The sequence below is a fragment of the Ornithodoros turicata genome, chromosome 1 (assembly GCF_037126465.1).
Source record: "Ornithodoros turicata isolate Travis chromosome 1, ASM3712646v1, whole genome shotgun sequence".
Lineage (NCBI taxonomy): Eukaryota > Metazoa > Arthropoda > Arachnida > Ixodida > Argasidae > Ornithodoros > Ornithodoros turicata.
In genome coordinates, this window is record NC_088201.1 from 234,134,378 (window position 1) to 234,156,027 (window position 21,650).

At 45.7% G+C, this 21,650-nt stretch overlaps 1 protein-coding gene across 2 annotated transcripts; it reads left to right on the plus strand.

Moving 5' to 3' along the window:
- The first annotated feature begins 1,636 nt into the window (after positions 1–1,636).
- On the plus strand, positions 1,637–15,949 carry LOC135377187 (NADH-cytochrome b5 reductase 2-like). Of its 2 annotated transcripts, XM_064609464.1 has the most exons (5): positions 1,637–1,698; positions 1,764–2,035; positions 5,654–5,875; positions 11,014–11,181; positions 15,331–15,949. In XM_064609464.1, exons 2-5 carry the CDS (start codon positions 1,790–1,792, stop codon positions 15,625–15,627), a joined length of 933 nt encoding a protein of 310 aa, XP_064465534.1. In that variant the 5' UTR covers positions 1,637–1,698; positions 1,764–1,789; the 3' UTR covers positions 15,628–15,949. The 2 variants fall into 2 exon arrangements, with proteins under 2 accessions (XP_064465534.1, XP_064465535.1); XM_064609465.1 differs by lacking the exon at positions 1,637–1,698 and having other exon boundaries at positions 1,713–2,035.
- The last annotated feature ends 5,701 nt before the right edge of the window (positions 15,950–21,650 follow it).

Below are 21,650 nucleotides of genomic sequence, written 5' to 3' on the forward strand. Positions count from 1 at the left end.
CGTGCAGGGTGACGTAACGCGTTGGCCTTCGGAAGGGAAAGTTTTTGAGACTCCTCTCCACGTTCCTCTTTCGGTTTGATTGCTCGCTCATTTTGAGGTATAATTCGTGACACGAGAAAGAAACAAAGTTGATGGCAGGTGTACTGCAGATGTTATGCATCGGAGTTGCGGAGTTAAAATTCCGGAATTGGAATGATTCCGGAGTGATGCCCCGTTTTTAGCACATCGGAACGGTATGGAATAGAGTTAAAGGTACTGTAGAGCAGCAGGTATACAATTTGATATTGTTGGCTCATTTGACAGCCTGGGTGATCAGTACACAAACGCCACAAATTTCATTTAAATCCACCCCGTAGTTTTTTAGAAAATTAAGTTTCAATATTACGGGCAACTCTGTGTCTAAAACCCAACACGAACTCCGCATTTCCCGCCATGTAGGGCGGCTGACATAAACATGCAAATAACAATGGAGCGTACAGCGACATCTGTGGACCGTTACCATCACCATACCGGCTTGCCAGACTTGGTGGATTTTTGGGTAGGTGCCCTTCATGGTGATTCAGCTGGCAGGTTGTTACTCATTTACACGATGTACCAATGTTGTTACATTTTGAGAGACAGCAGCTACCTCTTTTGAACAAACTTTTAAAAGAAAGTTCATGAAGCCGGCTGCTTACCCTATGACTTAGCCGATAGAGGGTTGGGGACATATAACACTGTTGCTCGACGAATAGGCGATTGTTTCCCACCAGGCGTCGCACCGCGTCCTTTCACCGCAATTTCGGAAGTGATTAAAAATATTTGGAATTATCTGTCCCACATCAAATTTGCACTGTGGGTTTGTTTCGGCATAAGCTTTCAAATGCGGCTGCTGATATAAACAGCTTGTCTGCTGCTTTACAGCACCTTTAAGTCACCAGCTGTGGGGAATGGAATTTGAATGGAATTAGACCTGTTTGACGCCGGAATTGAATGGCTATCGAATGGTGTTAAATTGCTGGCCCCCAGCACGCTGGGTTTTGAGCGTAGGCCACTTAAAGTAAGCGTCTGGCAACCATTCAACCGAAGCTCGTCTATAGTTTCGGATTACAACGCATGAAAAACGTCCGCACATCGGACGCTGTACTTGCAGGCAATCTTGCTCGTGAACATTCGTCGCGTCGCTGGTTCTTGTTTTAAGATGTTGATATTGGAAACAGAGGAACATAAAATTCATCAAAATAAAGCCCTGTACGATTTTTTGCGCGATGGCTGCTGGTGGGATATCTAGTATCCCGTTAATATTTATTTTTATTTTTGTTTTTTTGCCCTTATCAGTGCACCAGTTTATAACTTACAGTGAATCACTTTAGCCCCGGAGCGGGAAAGGGAATGTCCGTTTCTTGGGTGGAATGAGAATGAGCCTCCTCGCGTCTTCATGCCGAGGAATTAAAAGGAATGGAATTTCGACTCGCGACCACTTCTCGGAATGGAATTGAATGGACCGACCCATTCCGCAGCACTGTTATGCACCAACTATGATGTGCAGCATTTTTTTCACCGATCGTTCCGAAGTAACGCTTTGACCCGCTCAGCCATTGCCCTGGTCTGTTCGTGTATCACGGCCATACTATGTGCGGGAAGAAGAAGAAGAAGAAGACCATCAAAATATACTCGCACGTTCAGGAACAGGTATCTCCTTGGAAGAAGAATAATAAGGTATCTTAGCCTTTTCCTGCAAGACGCCCGGCTTAAGGAGAAATAGTTATACAGATAATCGATAGCGTTGCAGCTGCCAAGAACCATACGCATGTATTCATGGCCAGGAAGCGTGAAAGGACCCTTCCCAGGACACAGCCGTCTCGCAGTTGCTGTGGCGCTCGGAGCTGTCGGTGTCCTTCTAGTCCTCTGGGCGCTGAAACGTCGACAGAGAGGCGTCGAAGCGGGAAAGCTGTTGTTGGACCACTCGCAAACCTACAGCGTTTCGCTGCTGGAACGCCACGAGATCACCCATAATACACGGCTCCTTCGGTTTGCTCTGCCCCATTCGGAACAGGTAAGCCCGAGGTCTCGAGGTCTCTACAAACGTGCTTGAAGAGTGAACACAAGTGTGATCTGCCCTGAGTACACGACAAATTAGAAAGGCCTTAGTATGGACGGATGAAGTTCCGTATTGGGACCACTAGCTTTTTTTAAGGAAAAAATAATACAAACAAAAATCAAACGCTTTTACGTGAAAGAGCAGCTGATTAGTAATGAAATTTTACAAATGACCCTCGTATATTGCGTGAAACGTATAAAAATTAAATTTTATCACCGGTTGCTTGAATGCGATCCGCCATCTTTACTGAGGACCCTCTGACCTAACCCGAGGCAGTCTCGTCGCCCGCACCGGCTAGTGCGTGCTAGTGCGTACGGCGTTTCCTTACGACACTACAGCTAGCAGGCGACACGTTCGATCAAAGCGGCTGCTGCCGGAATTTGTGACATGTCATCAACTTTTTTTGAAACGTGAGCCGAGGTATTGCGGTTTGTTGTCTCGTTTTTGTGTCGAACTTTTAGTTCACACGCCCCAGAAGTTCCTTGCACATCAACACGTTGCACTGGTGTTTGCCGTTTTGTACATCATACCAGCGCAAAAGAGACCTACTCCCTCGTTTCATGAGATGCCAGCGGACTTCGCACTGAAAGAACATTTGCTGAAAGCAGTGCCGTCGCGAAGAGAGTTTGCGCCGGGGGGAGGGTACACGTGAAGCATCGCCCCCCCCCCCAAACAAAGGAAAGAAATATCGCTCATTCGCACTGCAGAGATCATAACTACAACTGCTCTTCATTCCCGCTTTATACTATACCTGCCAGGGCCTGGCAGGGCCACTTAGCCTTCCAGGGCCTGTCGTTGGGTGCTCTCTATGGCGAGGCAAAGCAATGTCTAAGAAGAACCAGCAGCCGAACACCGCTACCAACCACTCAGCCGTCTACAATTGACATCTTCAGACTGACTTCCCTAACGGCACACAGAGAGGCGCATGCGGAATCCCGGTGCGGTGTTTCCCACGCATCCCCAATTTCCTTTTCTTTCCATTCTCTTGTACTATGCATGATTCTTGTTTTGTCTCGTCCTGCACAGCTCCCGAAACCATATGAGAAACTACACTTCTGCTGAGTCGCTCTTTCATACATCTGATCAGCATTGCACGATCTAAGAGAGTGTTTTGCGCCGCCTCCCCAATCAGCACAACATCTTGACCCAATATTGGAGCAATATTGGACAAAGACTGGACCAATATTAGTTCAGTATTGTCAATGTTGGTCCAAGACGTTGTGCTGCTTGGGTCAGGAACACGGACCTCGCCTTGCCTCTTTCCTATACACATTCTGCTCAAACTGCTCGTAAACAGCTTGAACATGCACATAGCCCCACCACGTGTGTAACTTGTCAGCTACTCAAACAGCATTGGATTCAATACTCCCCTGACAGGTTGGCGCGTTACATGATAGGTGGCGCTAAACGCACGTTCATTGGTGATTTGTTTCAATGATCATTGAAGACTTGCAGTGTGACAGGGGATACGTCTGCTCAAATATTTACCGTTACTCTTTTTCGAAATGTAACTATATTACAGCTACGGGTACCGCGCTAAACTAACATAATTTCTTTGCACTTACGTCTTAAGAAAAGAGGGCCAAAGAAACGTAACTAAAAAACTGTGTTAGCACTTGTACTGTCCAACCATTGTTATACCGTGTTATAAGATGATGATTTCCCAAGGTTTTCAAACAGCAGGGTGGGAGATAGGCCATCCTTACCGCCCATGAGGTGATAGGCGCCAACACCATGGCCTTAGCGGCCGTTCTTGGGCACTAATAAAAAAAAATATTGTTATTATTATTATTAAAATTCGTGCAACGCCTAGATGCACAACAACAACAACAACAAAAAGAAAACAGAATCCCGTCCGACCACGCAGCTCGTTTAATGACAAATTTCCACTGGACTCGTCTCTGGGAAGAATAGTCAGGCACTTCGGGTTCACATTAAACTTTCCAGAGGCTCCTTCGGTCTTTACATGATCGCTTAAACGAAAGCGCGTGGTTGGAGTAAGCAACCTTGCGTGTTCCCCTTCTGGACGCGAATCGGACGCGGAATGGACGTTGCGTCGTAAGGTCGTCTACCTGTTCCATTAGCTGATCTGGAGGAGGGTCAGGATGTCCTGACACCCTCTCTCCAATTTCTGTCTTCACATAGTGTTTAATTGACCTAGATCGTGTATCTATACCCTGCTGGCCAAGACTGGACCCCCCCTCTCCCTTTCAGAAAAATCCTGGGTCTGCCCCTGACCAGTTCTAGACGCAAGCACGGTCCACGTTGACACACGTTGACGATGAAAGTCCACAATCATCGTCATTCGCCATCGTCATCGTCATCATCGTCAAGTAGTTGTTTAAATACCTCCCAAGTTGTTCATCCAATGTAGCCCTCTCCCCTCACCACCCATCGGCAATCGGAATGACCACACACACCTTGTTGAATTATACTTCACCCCTCACCCCCTATCGTCATCCTCCTCTCTCTCTCTCTTATTCTGGTCATCTCATCGCTCATACTTGTAGATGGCTTTTAACTACCACACACACACTCTCTCACATCATCATCTCTCCCATAATCATCTCTCACATACTCACCGTAGTTTTGGCGCTCTATGGCCTTTGTTGCCTTTGTGCCATTAAACCCATAATCTCTCTCTCGCTCCCCCTAAAACAACAAAGAATGAAAAAGAAACAGCCACTCCTGCACCACGTCGCTTGCTCCGTCGCTCCTTTCCACTTGCGGACGTAATACCAGAGCCGTAGCGAGGGGGACGCGAGAGGGGCAGCCGCCCCGGGCGCCGTCGCTGAGAGGGCGCCGAACGGCATGTCCTGGCAGGTTGGTTGGTCGGTATAAAGTAGGAATGAAGAAAAAATTTGAATTTACGGGCTCGGCAGTGTAAACGGGCGTCTTCTTTTCCTTGTTTACAAGGCTTCTGACAACAGTGAGGGAGGGGGGTGGGGTGGGGAATATGTTTATTAAAGATAGAGAGAGGGGGAAAGGTCAGACAGGCCAAGGCCGACTTGCTATTCCCAACCCAAAAGAGAAAAAAAGAAAAACAGAGAAAGAGAAGCAGAAAAGGAAAAGAGAAAGTGGCAGGGGACGGTGGGGTGGCTGATGGGGTGGCTCAAGGCTCAAAGGCTGCTGAGCAGCCCAGTGTCCTTCAGGTAACACAGGAGGGCTCGGGTGACTGCCCACTGTCTAGAGTGCCGGACAGGTCCCAGCAGCGTCGCCAGGGAACGTTCCCTGTGGCCTAGGGAAGTGAGATTTGAGGCGAGGGCGGCTCGGGGGCCGGCGTACCGCTTGCAGTGCAACAATAGATGGCGTATGTCGGCGACTGAGGGGGGTGTCGAGGGGGGTGGCTTCAATCTGCCCTGCCCCTGACGCAAACTCGCCTGGCTACGGCTCTGCGTAATGGTTGCCTTGTTGCCTTGTTGTCTTGTTGCCTTGGTTGCCTGCGTAATGGTTGCCTAATGGTCTGCGCTATGCCTTGAGGGTATAAATAAATAAATAAATAAATAAATAAATAATGCCATCTAGTCTTACAACACTGTGTCTAAACCCTTCGCACCCTTGCTCTGTCCGCAGACATTGGGTCTTCAGGTGGGGAAGCACATCTACGTCCACACCAAGATAAATGGGAAACTTGTCGTGCGGCCTTACACTCCCGTGAGCCTCATAGACCAGAAGGGAAGCTTCGATCTCATCGTCAAGGTGTACTTCAAGAAGAACTCTCTGGGCTATCCCGACGGTGGAACCATGTCTCAGTACCTTGATTCTCTGCGTCCAGGAGACCGCGTACAAATTCAGGCAAGTACGCCAGTAGGATCTACCAGAGACCGTATCTGGCATTGTTATGCAAAAAAAAAGTACTGAAACAGCTCCATGTGTGACATGTACGTGAAGGTGGTCCATAGGATTAGCCGCAATGATGTTACGCAGGACACGGAACAGTTCGGTCGAATTTCGGACCGAACTTACGTGGTTACATAACTACATTGTTCATTACATATCACTTACATGGTGTATAATTAGAGAGTGACTTTTTCGGGTTAAACTCGATTCCGCTGGTTATTCCCCCCGAACTGACCTCCGACCTATTCGGGTTAAACCCGATTTCTCCCCGAATTCCAGTCACTATGAAATCCTCAAGTGATGCTTCCACTGAAGATGGGCAAAGGTCGCCACGTGTAACACATGAAAGAATGGGTCACTTAACGTTCCCAGAAATATACCCATGTTTGTCAGCACTGTCTATGCCTTCGGGTATGAGCGCTGCCAGGTCAGCCAAAAAAAAAAGAAAAAAAAAGAAATGACTTAGTAGACAAGAGGAGAAACAAAAACCACCCGATAACACCCGAAGGCACAATTATAGCCCGATTTCTCCCCGAATTACATATTTAAAAATAGCACCCGATTTTTACCCCCCGAATCCGAGAAAGGCACTTAACCCGAAAAAGTCACTCCCGGTATACAATGCACAGAAAAAAAGATAACAACACAGCGTAACACGACTTAAAACTCTTAATTTTTATACCACCGTTTACGTAGCACGTAAATATAACAAGATTCGTGGGAAACATTATCTCTGAAACACCGATTATTGGCAAGCTGACTAAACTTACAGCCGTACCTCAAAATCACTTGGTTCAGAGATTCCGCATGACGTCTTCACACTGTGACGCCTCAACAAACACTAAACGTGAACGTACTATTCCACAATATCGAACATCGTTCCCATTAAAGGGACTGCAATGTGAGCGGTAAATATATAGATGCTGCCCCTTCTGCAAGCTTGTAATGCTGTCACTGCGGTGCTCTACAAGATCTGGAGCACATTTCACTTCATTGCCCACACTACCAACCTTTCCGAACCGCACTCTCCGCGTCTCTTAACCAGCTCCACTCTCGCCCCCCTCCCCCCCTCCCCCTCACCCTCTCTCTCAAAATATTTGCTTGGTCCATGGCCAAATCCAGCCTACCAACGCTATGCCCTCGAAGCCCTTTTGACATTTTTGGACACCATAGGACTTGGAACCTTATTGTGAAGGGGTTCGTTATTTAATTCCCCACACAGGCATCACCAATGAGTAAAGTATCGTCCCTGGCGATGAAACTCTCTCTTCGTCATCTTAGAAACAAAGTTATTGTTGTTGTTCTTGAAAGCTTGTAACCTCGACCCTTCAAATACATTGCTCTCGTACACACCTGATGTGTTCTAGCTATCGAATTTCAAAGATTTGCTGCACCGAAAGGGGTCGCGACTCTTCATCCCGGGTTATCCAAGATATACCGGGTGTTTCAGTTAAATCCCCGGGCTAAATAATTCGCGAACCGGTGCACCAGTCGAATAACTTTCTTTTTTACAAGTATCTGTCCGATACCGCCTACAAGATGCGTACCGCGTGAATGAGCGGGAGGCGCTCCTTTTTAAATAAAAATTCAAATAGGTTTCGTGAAAAAAGCTAACTTCGAAAGCAGGGCGCCCTCGGCATTAAAATGGGTACTACCCCTTTTGGGACCTTCAGTGGACACCTTTTAGAGAAAGGTCTGCACCTAACCGGGTCATTTGTTGCAGTAATTAATTGGTTTCGGTTTATGTATTTCTGTCGCGGCTGGTCGCGCCGAAGCGCAAAAGGACGTAATTCATTGGCGTATGCATTGGTGTAAGGACGTAATTCATTGGTGGACATGAGAGTGAAAGAGCGTCCTTTTGCGCTTCACCGCGACCAGCCGCGACAAAAATATGTAAACCGAAACCAATTAATTACTGCAACAAATGACCCGCTTCGGTTGCAGATTTTTCTCTAAAAGGTATCTACTGAAGGTCCCAGAAGTGGTAGTACCCATTTTAATGCCGACGGCGCTCTGCTTTAGAAGTTAGCTTTTTTCACGAAACTCATTTGAATTTTTATTTAAATAATGAGCGCCTCCCGCTCATTCACGCCGTACGCATCTTGTAGGCGGTATTGGACAGATACTTGTAAAAAAGAAAGTTACTCGATTGGTGCACCGGTTCGCGGATTATTTAGCCCGGGGATTTAACTGAAACACTCGGTATATGAAGGACGGTCTCTCGCACCGATGTCAATCTGCATGGCAAGTTCCACAGCGAACAGGGTAACAGACGCGTATAAAATTGGCACCGCGAATACCGAAACTCTCCGGGCTAGCCCCACATCACAGCGCGCGTCCCCGCCAATGAGGTAGCACGAGAGAGGTGACGTGCTTAGGGCTACCAATGGGAGTGGCCGCAGCTCTGCGATATCTGACGTCTGCGCTTTACGGTTGGCGGTTTCATTCGAAGTATTTTGATGCATGCACACGAATTATGTACCTGAGACCCTTAGAACAGAGCGTGAAATGCAGTCTCCACTCTGTAACATTCATTTACTCCCGTGCATTTACTCCTGAAAGGAACTATTTTTTGTGGCAATGCATTTAGTCCCGAAAAGGAGTAAAATTACTTGTTGTTGTTTTTTCTGAGAGCGTACGTATAGAACCGGTCGGACGCGATGTTTTTCACATAGCAGCGACGGTAAATAAATAAATAAATAACAAGATTGTAAGCAAATACACAAAAAGGAACACAATTATAGTGAGGCAGCTGTAAAGATCCATACGCATATCTTCATGGCCGTGCATCACGAAGAGAATGTCCTCCGGGTCAGCTGTCTTCTGGTTCTTGCAGAAACCCTGCATCGTTTGCACCCAGTCCTTTGAGCGTCCAGACACGTCTGGAAGACTGGCAGTAGGGAAAGTGTTCTTGGACAAGACGCGTACAAACAGTAACAGCGATATTCGTCATCTACAGGGTGCGTCGCGTAAGACTGAGCAGTATTTAAAAAAGAAAAAAAGCAATGAGAGCAGCATACATGTTTTTTTGCAGTTGAGTTCAACGGCCAGGCGGACACCCTCTGAAAGAGAGTATGTAGCCACCAGAAAACCAATTACCTGAAATTCATTAATTGATTTTTTTTTCAATTAAGGGAATTTCGGGCAAAAGCGAGATAGCAGATTGAGAGACTATCCTCGTTGAACACCATGCCACGTTTAAAAAAAAATGCTGAAACGCGCACGTGCGTTAAAATATCCATCCCCGAATGTGTGATATGCAAATCAGCCGAAACCAAGAAAGCGCGCCTCAGCAGAGCATCACTCTTGCCGGCGAAGGCTTATCTGGGCCGGAAACCGGCTTATCTGGCCAGCTGAGCGGCTCCTCCTCCAGGTATCTCCACCGTTCCAAATCACGTGACCCTCGGACGTGAAATAAGCGCTGTACTCTCCGCGTTCGCGGTCGGCGTGGTTTCGGTTTCGGCTAATTTGGATATAAAAATTCGGGGATGGCTATTTTAACGGACGTGCGGGTTTGAGGATTCGTTAAACGTGAAATGGCTTGCAATTAGGATTGTCTCTCAATCTGCCATGTCGCTTTTGCCGGAAATCCCATAATTAAGCGGTTAATTACTGGATCTTAGAGACAATTAGTCATCTTGTACACTCTAAGAAAAAAAGGAGTAATTTTACTCCTTTTCGGGACTAAATGCATTGCCAGAAAAAATGGTCCATTTCGGGAGTAAATGCACGGGAGTAAATGAATGTCACAAAGTAGAGACTGCATTTCACATTGCGTTCCAAGAGTCCCAGGTTACATAATTCGTGTGCATGCATGAAAATACTTTGAATCAAACCTCCAACCGCGATATATCGAGTGATATAAAATCTTGAGAAATACAGGGTGTTTGCTCTAACGTGTCTAGAAATTGTATTTCAAGCGAGCGATGAAAGAAAAGTAAGTTGTACTTTTCCGGTACTTGAGTAAGAAACAGGTACTGCATCCCTAGTAGCACCTGTTTCTTAGTCAAGTACCTGAAAAGTAGCGCTCGTTTCTCTTTTATCGGTCGCTTTAAATAAAATTTCTGGGCACGTTAGAGCAAACACCATGTATATGGGACACAATTAAAAAGAAAGAAGCGCTAACTGTTTCTTACTCTGCATGGTGGGAACATGAAATCGTGCACGCTGACCGGGCGGCGGAAATGCGCCTCCACTTCCGCCGCCCGTTCGCGACGTCGCGTCGGGGGTCGTCAAGTGAGAACTGGCCCTTACGGTTTGGTGACTCACGCATTCGGACGCAGGTATGTGAACAGCGGAACGGATTGCTTACAACGTACGCATACGCACGCAGCAGAACGCACTAGTGTGAATACATGCTTGAGAGTGAACAGTTTCTGTGTCATACCGTGACCTCGGACTGTTTCGTCATGCAGTTAAAGGGACTATGAAACGATTTTTTTCTTCGTTTCGTTCGAAAGAAGACATTTTTCTGAGTCTAGAACCGAAATTTTACTTTCGTCGAGCGAGCGGATTTCTCGGGAGCGAATTTAAACGGAGCGGCGAAGGGAGGACAGCTAGCGCCGCGCCGTGGCGAGCTGCCGAGCGGAGACACAACGGGTAACTTGACGCGACCACGGCCGGCTCAGCAACACGTCATCGTGACGTGTCGCCGAGCCGAGGAATCCCGCCAGGAGCATGCGCCGTAGGATCCGGCGTATGCGTTCGTCGGGAGTGGAAATCTCCATGACAGTAGCTTTCGCGTGATCGGCAGATTTCGGCAGTGGCGGCAGCCACAGCGCGAGCTCGCGGCATTACTTGCCATTGTGCAACACCGGTGACGTAACGGGGAACCGAAGTGCGGTCCGTACAGTTACACCATCGGCAGGGAAATATGCGCGGGAGAGGAGGAACGCGGAAGAGACATTTCCAGCGCGCGCTCCCCGCAGAGTGGAGCGATTTCGTCCGGAAAAATTTGTGGCATATTAGTTTCTCTGCGGGAAGAACAGTTTCCATCGAAGAAAAGTATGGGGGTTCGGGAAATTTCATAGTCCCTTTAAGCATCTATCACACGTGTTTCGGAAATGTAATGCTTCTTATCACTCATATCGCAGGGTCCGAAGGGACGCATGGAGTACAAGGGAAGAGGTGTGTTTTCGTTCCACAATGGCCTCGTTATCCACGAGGCAACCTCCGTGGGCATGATTGCTGCGGGTACAGGTGTGACGCCCATGTTGCAGCTTCTGCGTGGGATCTTTCACGATGAAGAAGACCACACTGTGGTAAGTAACGCGCTCTCACAAGTCCGTCGTCATCACTGTTGCGAATGAACAGTTGAGAAGGGTGTAGCCAATTTGAAACCGTTGAAAATGAACGCTCGCGAATAAACGCGTAAGTATCCGCCGTTAAAAATGAACCGTCTAGAATATATCCTTTAATATACCCACGATAAAAATGAATTGCGTAACTATCCACCGTTAATAATAAATCTTTAAAAACCTACGCTTAAAAATATATTGTAAAAAGTCAGGTGAAACCGGCTCTCAGTCTTATGGCCGCATCGCCCAAAGCGTGGTAAACTGCAAGCAAGGCGAGGCTAGCCTAGACTAACCCAAACTAACCGAAACTAAACTAAACTAACGTAACATAACTTGATCTAACCCGACGCAGAATACAATCAATCCACCTCCGTGCTGGCTGATGAGGGATTTTGAAACAGCTTATTTTTTAATGGTGGATTCTTGACCGGTGATATTTAACCGGATATTTTTGAAGCGCTTATTCTTAAATGCTTTATTGTTAAGCAGTTTGTTCTTAATGTTAGATTTCGATATAACGTCCCGTTGAGAACAATGAACATGAATGGTTAACAGACAAAAGTTAAGATCCACAGCGCAAGGCTTTGTGTTACGGTTTTAAACGGAACTGCCTGCGGAAGACAGAGCAAACTAACCAGACAGAGCAACAGTAGGTCTATCCATACAGGGAGCTGCAGCTCGACCCCCTCCCCCCGCGCAGGACCGTCCTAAGCTTCATCTGCCCAAGATAAGGACAGCCAGAAATCAGGAGTAAAAAAAAATACCTGAACTCGTGCGCAGCCTTTGTTTTTAAGTGCATCCCCCCCCTACCCCACACCTGACCTTCAAACCAGCAATCAAACCTGACATAGCGGCGCAAGTGCAGATGCACCTCAGTGCTCTTGGAATTTTTTTTCGAGCCTATCAATTGGTCGTATCTTTCCGAAAGGAGCCCTTTGCGGCTGTTACCCCGGCAGCACAATGTACTGAATGTCGAGTGCAATAGGGGTGGACGGGTAGGTGGAAGACCTTGAACAGACTTGTGAAACTAAAGAACGTTGCTAAGAAACATACCGTTCACCCCTATCGCACTCGACTTTCAGTACATTGTGCTGCTTGGGTATATTTACCGCAGCACATTTCATTATAGTAGGGAGTTTTAGGAAACCGTGAGCGCTCTCCGATTCCTTTTCCGTATCGCTATCGGCCAATCAACTATCATCGTAGCAATAGCCGATTGGCTGATAGCGATGCGGAAAAGAAATCTGAGGGCGCTCACGGTTTCCAAAAACTCCCTACTGTATACTTAATGTATACCTTACTACCAAAAGGAACCCCTTACAGCTGCTATATTTACCGCTCCAGACTTAACAATATTAATATACACAGCGTTCCACCTAACGTGAAAAAATAAAATAAAAATCTAATTGTCTGAACACTATGGGGCAAACGCTATTTATCTCGGGGGAAATTTGGTCACGACTCTGAAAGCTTTTATCAAATTGAATTTGCGAGAAATTGAATTTTCCCAATTGAACTCCGAAATTTGCCAAGTCAACCTCACGTTTTTATTTTTTCGACAGAAACAGAACGAGCATGCAGCATTTACCCCATTCTGTTAGCTTCATTCATTCACTACTACAACGGTAACAGCCGAGGAAAAAAATCGGAAACCGCCGTTTCAAGGCGCGCAAATTGCTGGTTGCGCTCACATCTAGGAAAGACGCAATATGAGGAGGCCCATGTACTAGCCCGTTCACTTTCCCTTTACCAAGCTTCTGTTAATACGGCACATATACCTGGGTAAATTACTTCTAAAATGTAATTAAGTTACATTACTCATTACTCCATTTAGAATCTAATTAAATTACATTACTGGAAGAGCGGCAAGGAAACAGGAACGGGCGGATAACCGTTTTCTCTACCGCCTCATCTTGCATTAATTTGACGAAGAACAATTGGGCTCGGACGGCGATTTGCGCGCCTCGAAACGACATTATTATTCGCATATTTTTCCCGCTATTATCAAAGTAGTAGCGAACATGTTTTACAGTGCCATAGGGTAAATCCGATGTGCGCTTTCTGTTTCTGTAAAAAAAGAAAGAAAAGAAGAACGCGAGGTTGACGCTGGAAATTTCGAAGATCACTTGGGAAAATTTCAATTTCTCGTGAGTTCAACTTACTAAAAGTGCTCAGAAGTCATTACAAAATCTTTCCTGAGATAAATAACGTTGACCACATAGTTTTCAGACAGAGATTTTTTAGAGCGAATATACTTTTGCCACGTCAGGTCGAACACCCTGTATATTTCTTTCATTAAATACAGTGATCACAGGTGTCTCGCGACGTAAAGCTGCGACTAATTATGATTATTATCATTACAGTGCTCACAAAAATACTGCATAAAATATGCGCCTAAACTGGATTTTTCATTTATTTTCATAATAAGAAAAACAATGAAGACAAACCGCGTCAGGTCGTACTCTGCGGTGGTTTGCTTAATTTCATTGCACGCTTTCGTGAATAATTTGGTATTATTTTAACCGAATTGAATTATACAGATTACAAAATAACTTTACTATTGAATCACTTTTACACCGGTCAAAAAGGTCAGTCTCCGTTGACTGAGATCTGTATGCATTTCACAGTGTATACGTCTGTATTTCATTGAGTTTATTCCCTTTTAATTTGTTTATACAAGTGTGTTACATTAGGGTAGATTAGTTGACCGTTGTATTCATTCATGTAATTGCTTGGGACAAAATCAAGCTCGCTGAAATTTTCATTTGATATATCATTGTTATTGTAGCCGCTGGTAACCTTTCGCTGGATGTGAAGTTTTGAGGAGGCCAGGGCTTGTTAAGCTAAGGCTTCGTACATTCTGACTGTACCTCCTGCCAAATAGAGTCACTAAATAGGAAGTAGAGTAGCGACACTGAGCCGCGTCGACGAACGAGACCGCCATCTTGGATCCGGCGCGGCTGCGTCGCCTAGGAACGGGACGCCATTCTCTACCCTTCTCCGCCGGACAACAGCGTGCAGTCGAGGTCAGCTCGCAACCGAAGAAACCGGTTTCGGGCGCATGAGACTCAACATGGCCGCCTCGTTCTCTGAAGGAAAAACCACGTGACACGATCGGCCCAATCGCGGACACCGAACGGCGGCTCCGGCGCGGAAGAAGAATGCGATAGTCTCTACCCTTTTTTAGCAGGGTTGTCTACCGGAAACGGAAACGAGAAACTGTAATTACCGAAATTCAACACGAAACGAAAATGGAAACGGAAAGAAAATTGTTTTAGTTTCCACTACCAGAAACCGAAACAGAAACTAATTTCAAAAGTGGTAACGTTAAGGGAAAGCAAATTCGCAGGACGTTTCTCGCAGTGTTTTCGCGTTAATATGAAAATTATGTACATCCGCACTATTCTTCCAGTCATCATTCGCTCATTCGTTTATTTTCGTGACTTACTTTAATGTTGGGCCCAATGCGCAGCAAGATGGACGCGAATGTTTTAGATGACGCGTTATTTTTGCGCACGAGCGGAGACTTTTCAAACTTAAAGGCATGTATTTCCGCAACCTAGAGGGGCGGTGTATAAGATTCGTGACAAACGTTTCATTAAAGCCTTTAGTGTTCGTGTTTGCAGTGGCTGTCCTCTTGCATCCATTATGTAACTAGCATATCTCAAATGAAAAAGCCGAAACCGGAGAGTACGAGTTCTGGATGAGAAACAGAAACCACTACCCCCAATCACCTCGGAAACAGAAACGGAAATGAAATTCTTAAAAGGAAACGGCAACAGAAACCACTACCGCAATCACCTCAGAAACGGAATCGGAAATGCAATTCTTAAAAGGAAACGGAAACAGAAACCACTACCGCAATCACCTCGGAAACCGAAACGGAAATGAAATTCTTAAAAGGAAACGGAAACAGAAACCACTACCGCAATCACCTCGGAAACGGAAACGGAAATGAAATTCTTAAAAGGAAACGGAAACGAAAAGCCGAGTTTTTCAGTTACCGGAAACGGAACCGGAAACAATGGTACTATCGCTAACCAAGCCTGCTATTTAGTGACAATACTGCCAAAAAGCTTGGTAGACAAATATTACTATCACATTGAACCGCAGGTGTACATGGTATTCGTGAACCACAGCGAACGGGACATCATCATGAAGGAAGAACTGGACGACCTGCAGCGGTCCTTTCCCGAGCAGTTCAGAATCTTTTACGTGGTCACGAAGCGATCGTCAGCCTGGTTGTACGGGAGCGGCCGCCTGAATGCTGGACATCTCAGGGGACACCTGCCTCCACCTGGGAAAGAGACGGTGATTTTGATCTGTGGACCCCCCGGCTTTGTGAAGGGCGCGTGCCAGCCGTCCCTTAACAAGCTCTGTTACAATGCTGGGAAAGTGTACGTGTACTGATGACAAGCGGGGTGCTGAGCGATAAGAAGGAGCTTTTATGAAATAGCAATTAGTTTTGCGTGGTGGGAATTGATGTTGTGAAGCTGTTCTGCTAGGAGAAAGGGAAAAAAAGAAAAGATAAGGGGAAAATAAACGTACGTTTTTTTTTAGAAATAGCAGAAAAGAAGGAATAAAGTCATACTAGCGCAGAACTGCTTCCCTTTGCTGAGTCTCCCTATAAATATATATGAAGTCTATATTATGTACATATATATACACATGTATATAGTATGTACAGTACGTACGTATGTTGCAGTATGTATACACAGTCATATAAGCTGTATTCTATGATGCGAAATAAAATGCTTAAATGATTCACGACAGATTTTGTTGCTGCATTGAAATCAGGGACAAATTTAAGGGGGGGGGGGCGACCGCCCCCCCATACGGCTGTGTCCCCATTGTAAAAACCCCATCTCCGGGATGATGCTGTGCCGCAAAGCACGAAATTTCCTTAAGACAGCCCCCCCCCCCCCCCCCCCTCTATGACAGACACTTGAATCCGCCCCTGAGTGATGTATTGAGAAACCTGTGAATCGCTAAAGGTAATCACGAATCAAGCTAAAACAATTCAACGTTTTAAATCACACCATTCGTGTGCTAAATGTGACAATCTATTCTAACATGCTAGGTGTGTGTGCCGTAGCTGTAATAGGTAAGCCCGATTATTTTTATTTTGAATGACCAATTTGTTTGTCATGCTTGTTTATTGTGTGTTATTATACGTAATCATTATGTGTGTATTGTTTTTCGCAGTATTGTATTAATTTATTTTATTATGACTCCTTGCTTCAAATCCACTGTGGCGTCGCTCATGATCATAGCTCTTTGTCTCGCGACGTAGAGCAACACATTATCAATTATAAACTCAGCAATAAAAAATACGCAATTAATTCGGGTAATCTAGTGGAAGAATGTCATTCTCCATAGGCTTTCTGAGAATGTTCTATCCAATTCAACGACTACAATGAACAGAGGAAAGGGGAGGGACTGTTATCGACATGGTCGGTCGCTGTATGAAATTATGCACAGAAAGAATGGAAACTTTCGGTATCATTCGCGTGTACAGAACCACCAACGCTGTCCCTTACGTACGCAAAGAGCGATAGCGCACGACGCACTAAAGCTCTCTATTGATTATAGTTGTGTTTAACCTATGAACAGCATCTCGGGAGCTACAGGTGAGCTTTATAACGTTGTCCCTCTAAACGTTTCCTTTAGTAACGCGTTGGCATTGGGAGTGTCAAAATCGGAGAAACTGTGTGCGTGTGTGTGTGTCCCAAGCAACACAACATATTGGCCCCATATTGGTCCAATATCGGCAATGTCGGCCCAAGATTGGAGCACTATTGGGTCAGTATATCCAATATTGGACCAATATCGGCAATGTCGGCCCAAGATTGGAGCGTGTATCTGCAAAGTCGGCCCAAGATTGGAGCACTATTGGGCTAGTATATCCAATATTGGTCCAATATTGCACCAATATCGGCAATGTCGACCGAAGATTGGACCACTATTGGGCCAGTATTGCCAATGTTGGTCTAATATTGTCCAAGATGTTGTGCTGCTTTGGTGTGTGTGCGTGTGTGTCCGTGTGTGAGATGGTGAAGCCTCACGGTGAAAGTGGAATAAGTGGATATGCAAAGGGGATATAAGAGGGTAAATCTAAATGGAGGCAAATGATTTGAAATTGAAGTAGTGGAAGGTAATTAAGAGTAAGAGGTAAGAGTAATTGAATGCAAATAGAGGTAATTAAAGGTAATTAAAGCAATTATGTTGAGTTTAATGGCAATGAATTAAGATACATGTAATTAAGAGAAATATTAACGGAAAGTAAAGATTACCGAAGATAACCGCAGACTACCGTGGGTAATTACATGTAATTTAAGGTAATTAACGTCAATTAAACAAGCAAGTAAACATAACTCAAGGGAATTACATGAAATTCAAGGTTACCTCATGCAACCAGCGGTTACCTTGTGTAATTAAAGGGTAATTACAGGGTAATTGAAAGTAATTGAGGCTAAGTAAAGGCTAATTAAATGGACTTACATGTAGTAACTGAAAGTGTCGAACCGGAACTCAAATATAGACCGGAGGTTGGCAACGGGAAGTCAGGTTAGAACAGAAGTGGAGAAGCGGAAGTGGATATCGGAAGTCAAGTACTGGTGGGAAGTGTACAACCGAAAGTCGGATTTAGACCAGTGTTTCCCAAACTTTTGGCGGTGACGGACCCCCGGAAGCGATGAGAACCAATTCACGGACCCCCCCCCACACACACACACACACGCACCACACCGTCACAGCCAGTGGATAACCAGCAACATCGTCAGCTGCTGCGTGCTTTCGATACAGCTTGAGAAACAATTCCGGACTGGTTTCTTCTTCTTGTTTGTATGTGTATGACGCGGACAAACGTGCATTGCAGGACTTTTCTATCAGAAATTAGAAGCTAGCCGTTGAAGCATGCTTGTAGCAATTTTGGAAGTTCTGGGTGTTTGGAAATCGGGCAGCATGTACGAGCGCGTGTTTGTGGGGACGAAAATCCTCACTGAAATGTGAGCGACGGTCGCGGACCCCCGCGGACACTCTCGCGGACCCCCAGGGGTCCGCGGACCACACTTTGGGAAACACTGATTTAGACCAGAACTGGACAATCGGAAGTTGGGTTAGTCAAGTATGTACCGGAAAAGGCGCTGCTAACGCATTTCTCTCGCACTTACCGCTAAATCGCCACTGATTTTTTTAAATGAATGTATTGTTGTAAATGTATAATTGTATTCTCCCCCTCCCCATTTCACTGAACGATGCAAATAATTATTACTGATCGTGAGACACAAGTTTGACTGGAAAAATGGTACTGCAAAATTGTGTTCTGGTGATAAATATGCACTGGAGGAAAGGATGGACCGAGAACGTCATTCTGAGGTTTCACACGAATATATTTAAAAAGGGGAAAAAATAAAACACTGTCAAGGAGCCCGCGAAGAGGGCCTGTTTTATTGTATCCTGTTTTATTGTATCTGTTCACTTGGTATATATACTCGTGTCGCATTTAGTTGTGTAACCTGAAGAAGTGCAATATCTTGCACGAAAGTTCTTGTTCGAACAAATATTAGTTGCTCCTAACCGTTTTTCATGTTACGAATATATTTAAGGCAAAAAGCGGGATGTGGGTGAGCATGCATGACCAGTCGTGAAGTGAACCTCTCTATTCATAGTCTTTCCAGGCAATTACAGGGTAATCAAGAAAAACCTGTATTTCAAATTTTACGGGGTGTGAAAGGGGCAATACACATAGAAACAGAGGAGAAAATGGGCAGTGCGAATACCGAAACTCGTGTTTGTTGATGTTTAGAAACATCAATTGGCGCATGTTACTGGTATCTGTATCGGGTATAGCTCAAACTAATCCTTTTAAACGGGACTTCACCACATCGGCTACGCCTATTTCTGTTGCACTTAACATAATTGCATCAGGTCACAAAATGGCGCCCCTTTAGCCTTTTCAAGAAATCGGTCAAGGGAACGAAAATCATTCTGGGTGATGGTTGGCAGGACGCTTGTTAGGCGTGGCTCAGTGGTTAGCGTGACTGGCCATGTCGCGTCGAGACTGGAAGGTACGCGGGTTCGAATCCAGGCATCGGTTGTGCTGCCTAGGTGAGACATGGCACATGACGGTCCACTCGAGAAATTGCAGTCTTGATGTACTTGGCAGTTGACTGGGACCTGTTGACAGCGCCTGAGGAAAACCAAGAGAAAATCGCTTTATCTGGGTTTTCCTCCTGGGTTATCTCTGGGTTTTCCTGGGACGTCCGACACATGTCGGCAGGGAAGTCGGCCCAGGACGCACATTCCCCCTTGGCGTCAGTCTAACGTTCCTCATCTCTGTGAGGCCGACAACGACGAGCCCTTTCCACCAGCACCGCCACCACTACCAACAGCTTCGGGAATGTATTGTAAGCTGCACCCAGCAGCTTCACACATTGTATTGATGTGAAAATAAAGGTTTCAACACAAACGTACGATCGTTACTTGTTTCTACGGCGATAGGTTCATGGGACCAATGACCGTGTAGGTCTACCCGTGGCGTTATGGGGCCGACAAGCACGTGACATGGTCACGTCTGCAGTGGATATGGGCGCGTGACAACCCCATAAAACTATCACATTTAAGCGAGTTTGGAACACTGCTCACCGCCATTATGCAGTCACGTTATCAACAGTGTTCTTTCTCGCGGCATCTGCTGTACGGAACAGGTCCCCCAAGGTCGCCATTTTCCCATGTATTTGTTCCTATCCCGATGCGTGCAATGCCGGAGGCCGCCCTTAGATACCCCATTGTTACCAGACGTTGGCTTGCGTTTGATTGTAGCGCGCTAAAGATCCAGTTGAAGCACAGTCCAAGCCAGGCCAAGTCACCGAAGGAGAAATGGTCGACTGCGCCTGCGGCGCCAGTGGCGGCGCCTGGTACGACAGTTACGCTATGTGATGCACGCAGCCGTGCACTAGATCCTTGCGATCGCTCAACACGTTTAAAAACGGGACAAAAAAGTGAAACACGACACAGAAAGTTGTTATACGCGTTTTATTTGGACATATAAAGGCTAGATTCATTCGCAGAAACAACAAAAACATTTTGCCGCTAAACTTAGCGCGCTGAAGTGATCCGGAACGGCAACAGTGGGGTATCTAGTGGCGGCCTTCTTCGTTGCACGCTTTTCCGAGGTGAGTTTGGGGGACCTGGTACGGAAGCCGCACCGCTGTCCAGCTGTACCTATACACATTTTTCTTTTTTTTCTTTTTTTTGCAGTGCCCTCACGTTTCACGGATGAAATAAATGGGATTAATTTCATTTGAAAAAAAAAAAAGAATCACGTTGCAAGTTGCAGTGTGTTTCTGTTCGTCCTGGGTCGACATCGTTGAACTAATAGGAGCACAGAAATACAGAACCGATTCAAAATAAGGCAGGTAGATTTCTTATGAAACGTTACGACAGTCAGTTTTCTCCATCCTCCGCACTGAGTTCATTGGGTGTGGTTCCATCGCGGCAGAGGCGTGCCCTTGAAAGGTTAATTTTTTTTTAATTTAATAGCTCATACTAAAAGCGATAAGACCGCAATGCAGGGTTTTATCGGTTTTAACAGCTCGGTTTTTACCGCTTTTTAATAGCTCATCAACAGATTAACATACCCCATGAACTTTACGTTACGTTTGCACGGCCGTCTAGTCTTCGGAATTCCCAACCATTGAACATTGTTCCTATGCGTTCACGTACAAATGTTTTCCTCATACAGTTGATGAATGGAGTAGGTTACCTGGTGCTGTAAGGGAATTGCCTGTGAATGACTTTTGTAACCAAGCATGCCTGCTCCTGCTATAGCCTCACAGAGGCTGCAGTATTTGAAATAAATAAATAAATAAGAAATGATTTCATAATGTCATGTCCAACACTAGCGAACGAGAATCCGTTTCCACGTATTTGTAATTTAATATGGTAGTACACTCTTAGAAATGAACTTCACCACATAGCACGCTCCTAGCCAACCATCACCCCGAATGACAACGTTCTCGCCCCTGATTTGTTGAAAACGGGAGGAGGAGCCTATTTTGTGCCGTGCATAATGGACACAAAATAGGCTCCTCCTCCCGTTTTCAACAAATCTAGAGCGAGAACGTTGTCATTCGGGGTGATGGTTGGCTAGGAGCGTGCTATGTGGTGAAGTTCTTTTTTAAGAGTGTACGTATAAGAGCAAGGCGCAAGCCATTTTTTCAAGGTTCAGGTGTCCGTCAATAGAGATTCAGGAGAAAAGAACAGCAAGAAGACGGCTGAGAGCACATAAATTTTAATGCGACGAGACTTTCCTGCAGAAGGCCCTTCTTCAGGTCTAACAGCAAGTTAAAAACATCTAGAATATACCGGGTGTTCTAGTTAAATCCCCAGGCTAAATAATTCGCGAACAGGTGCACCAATCGACGAACTTT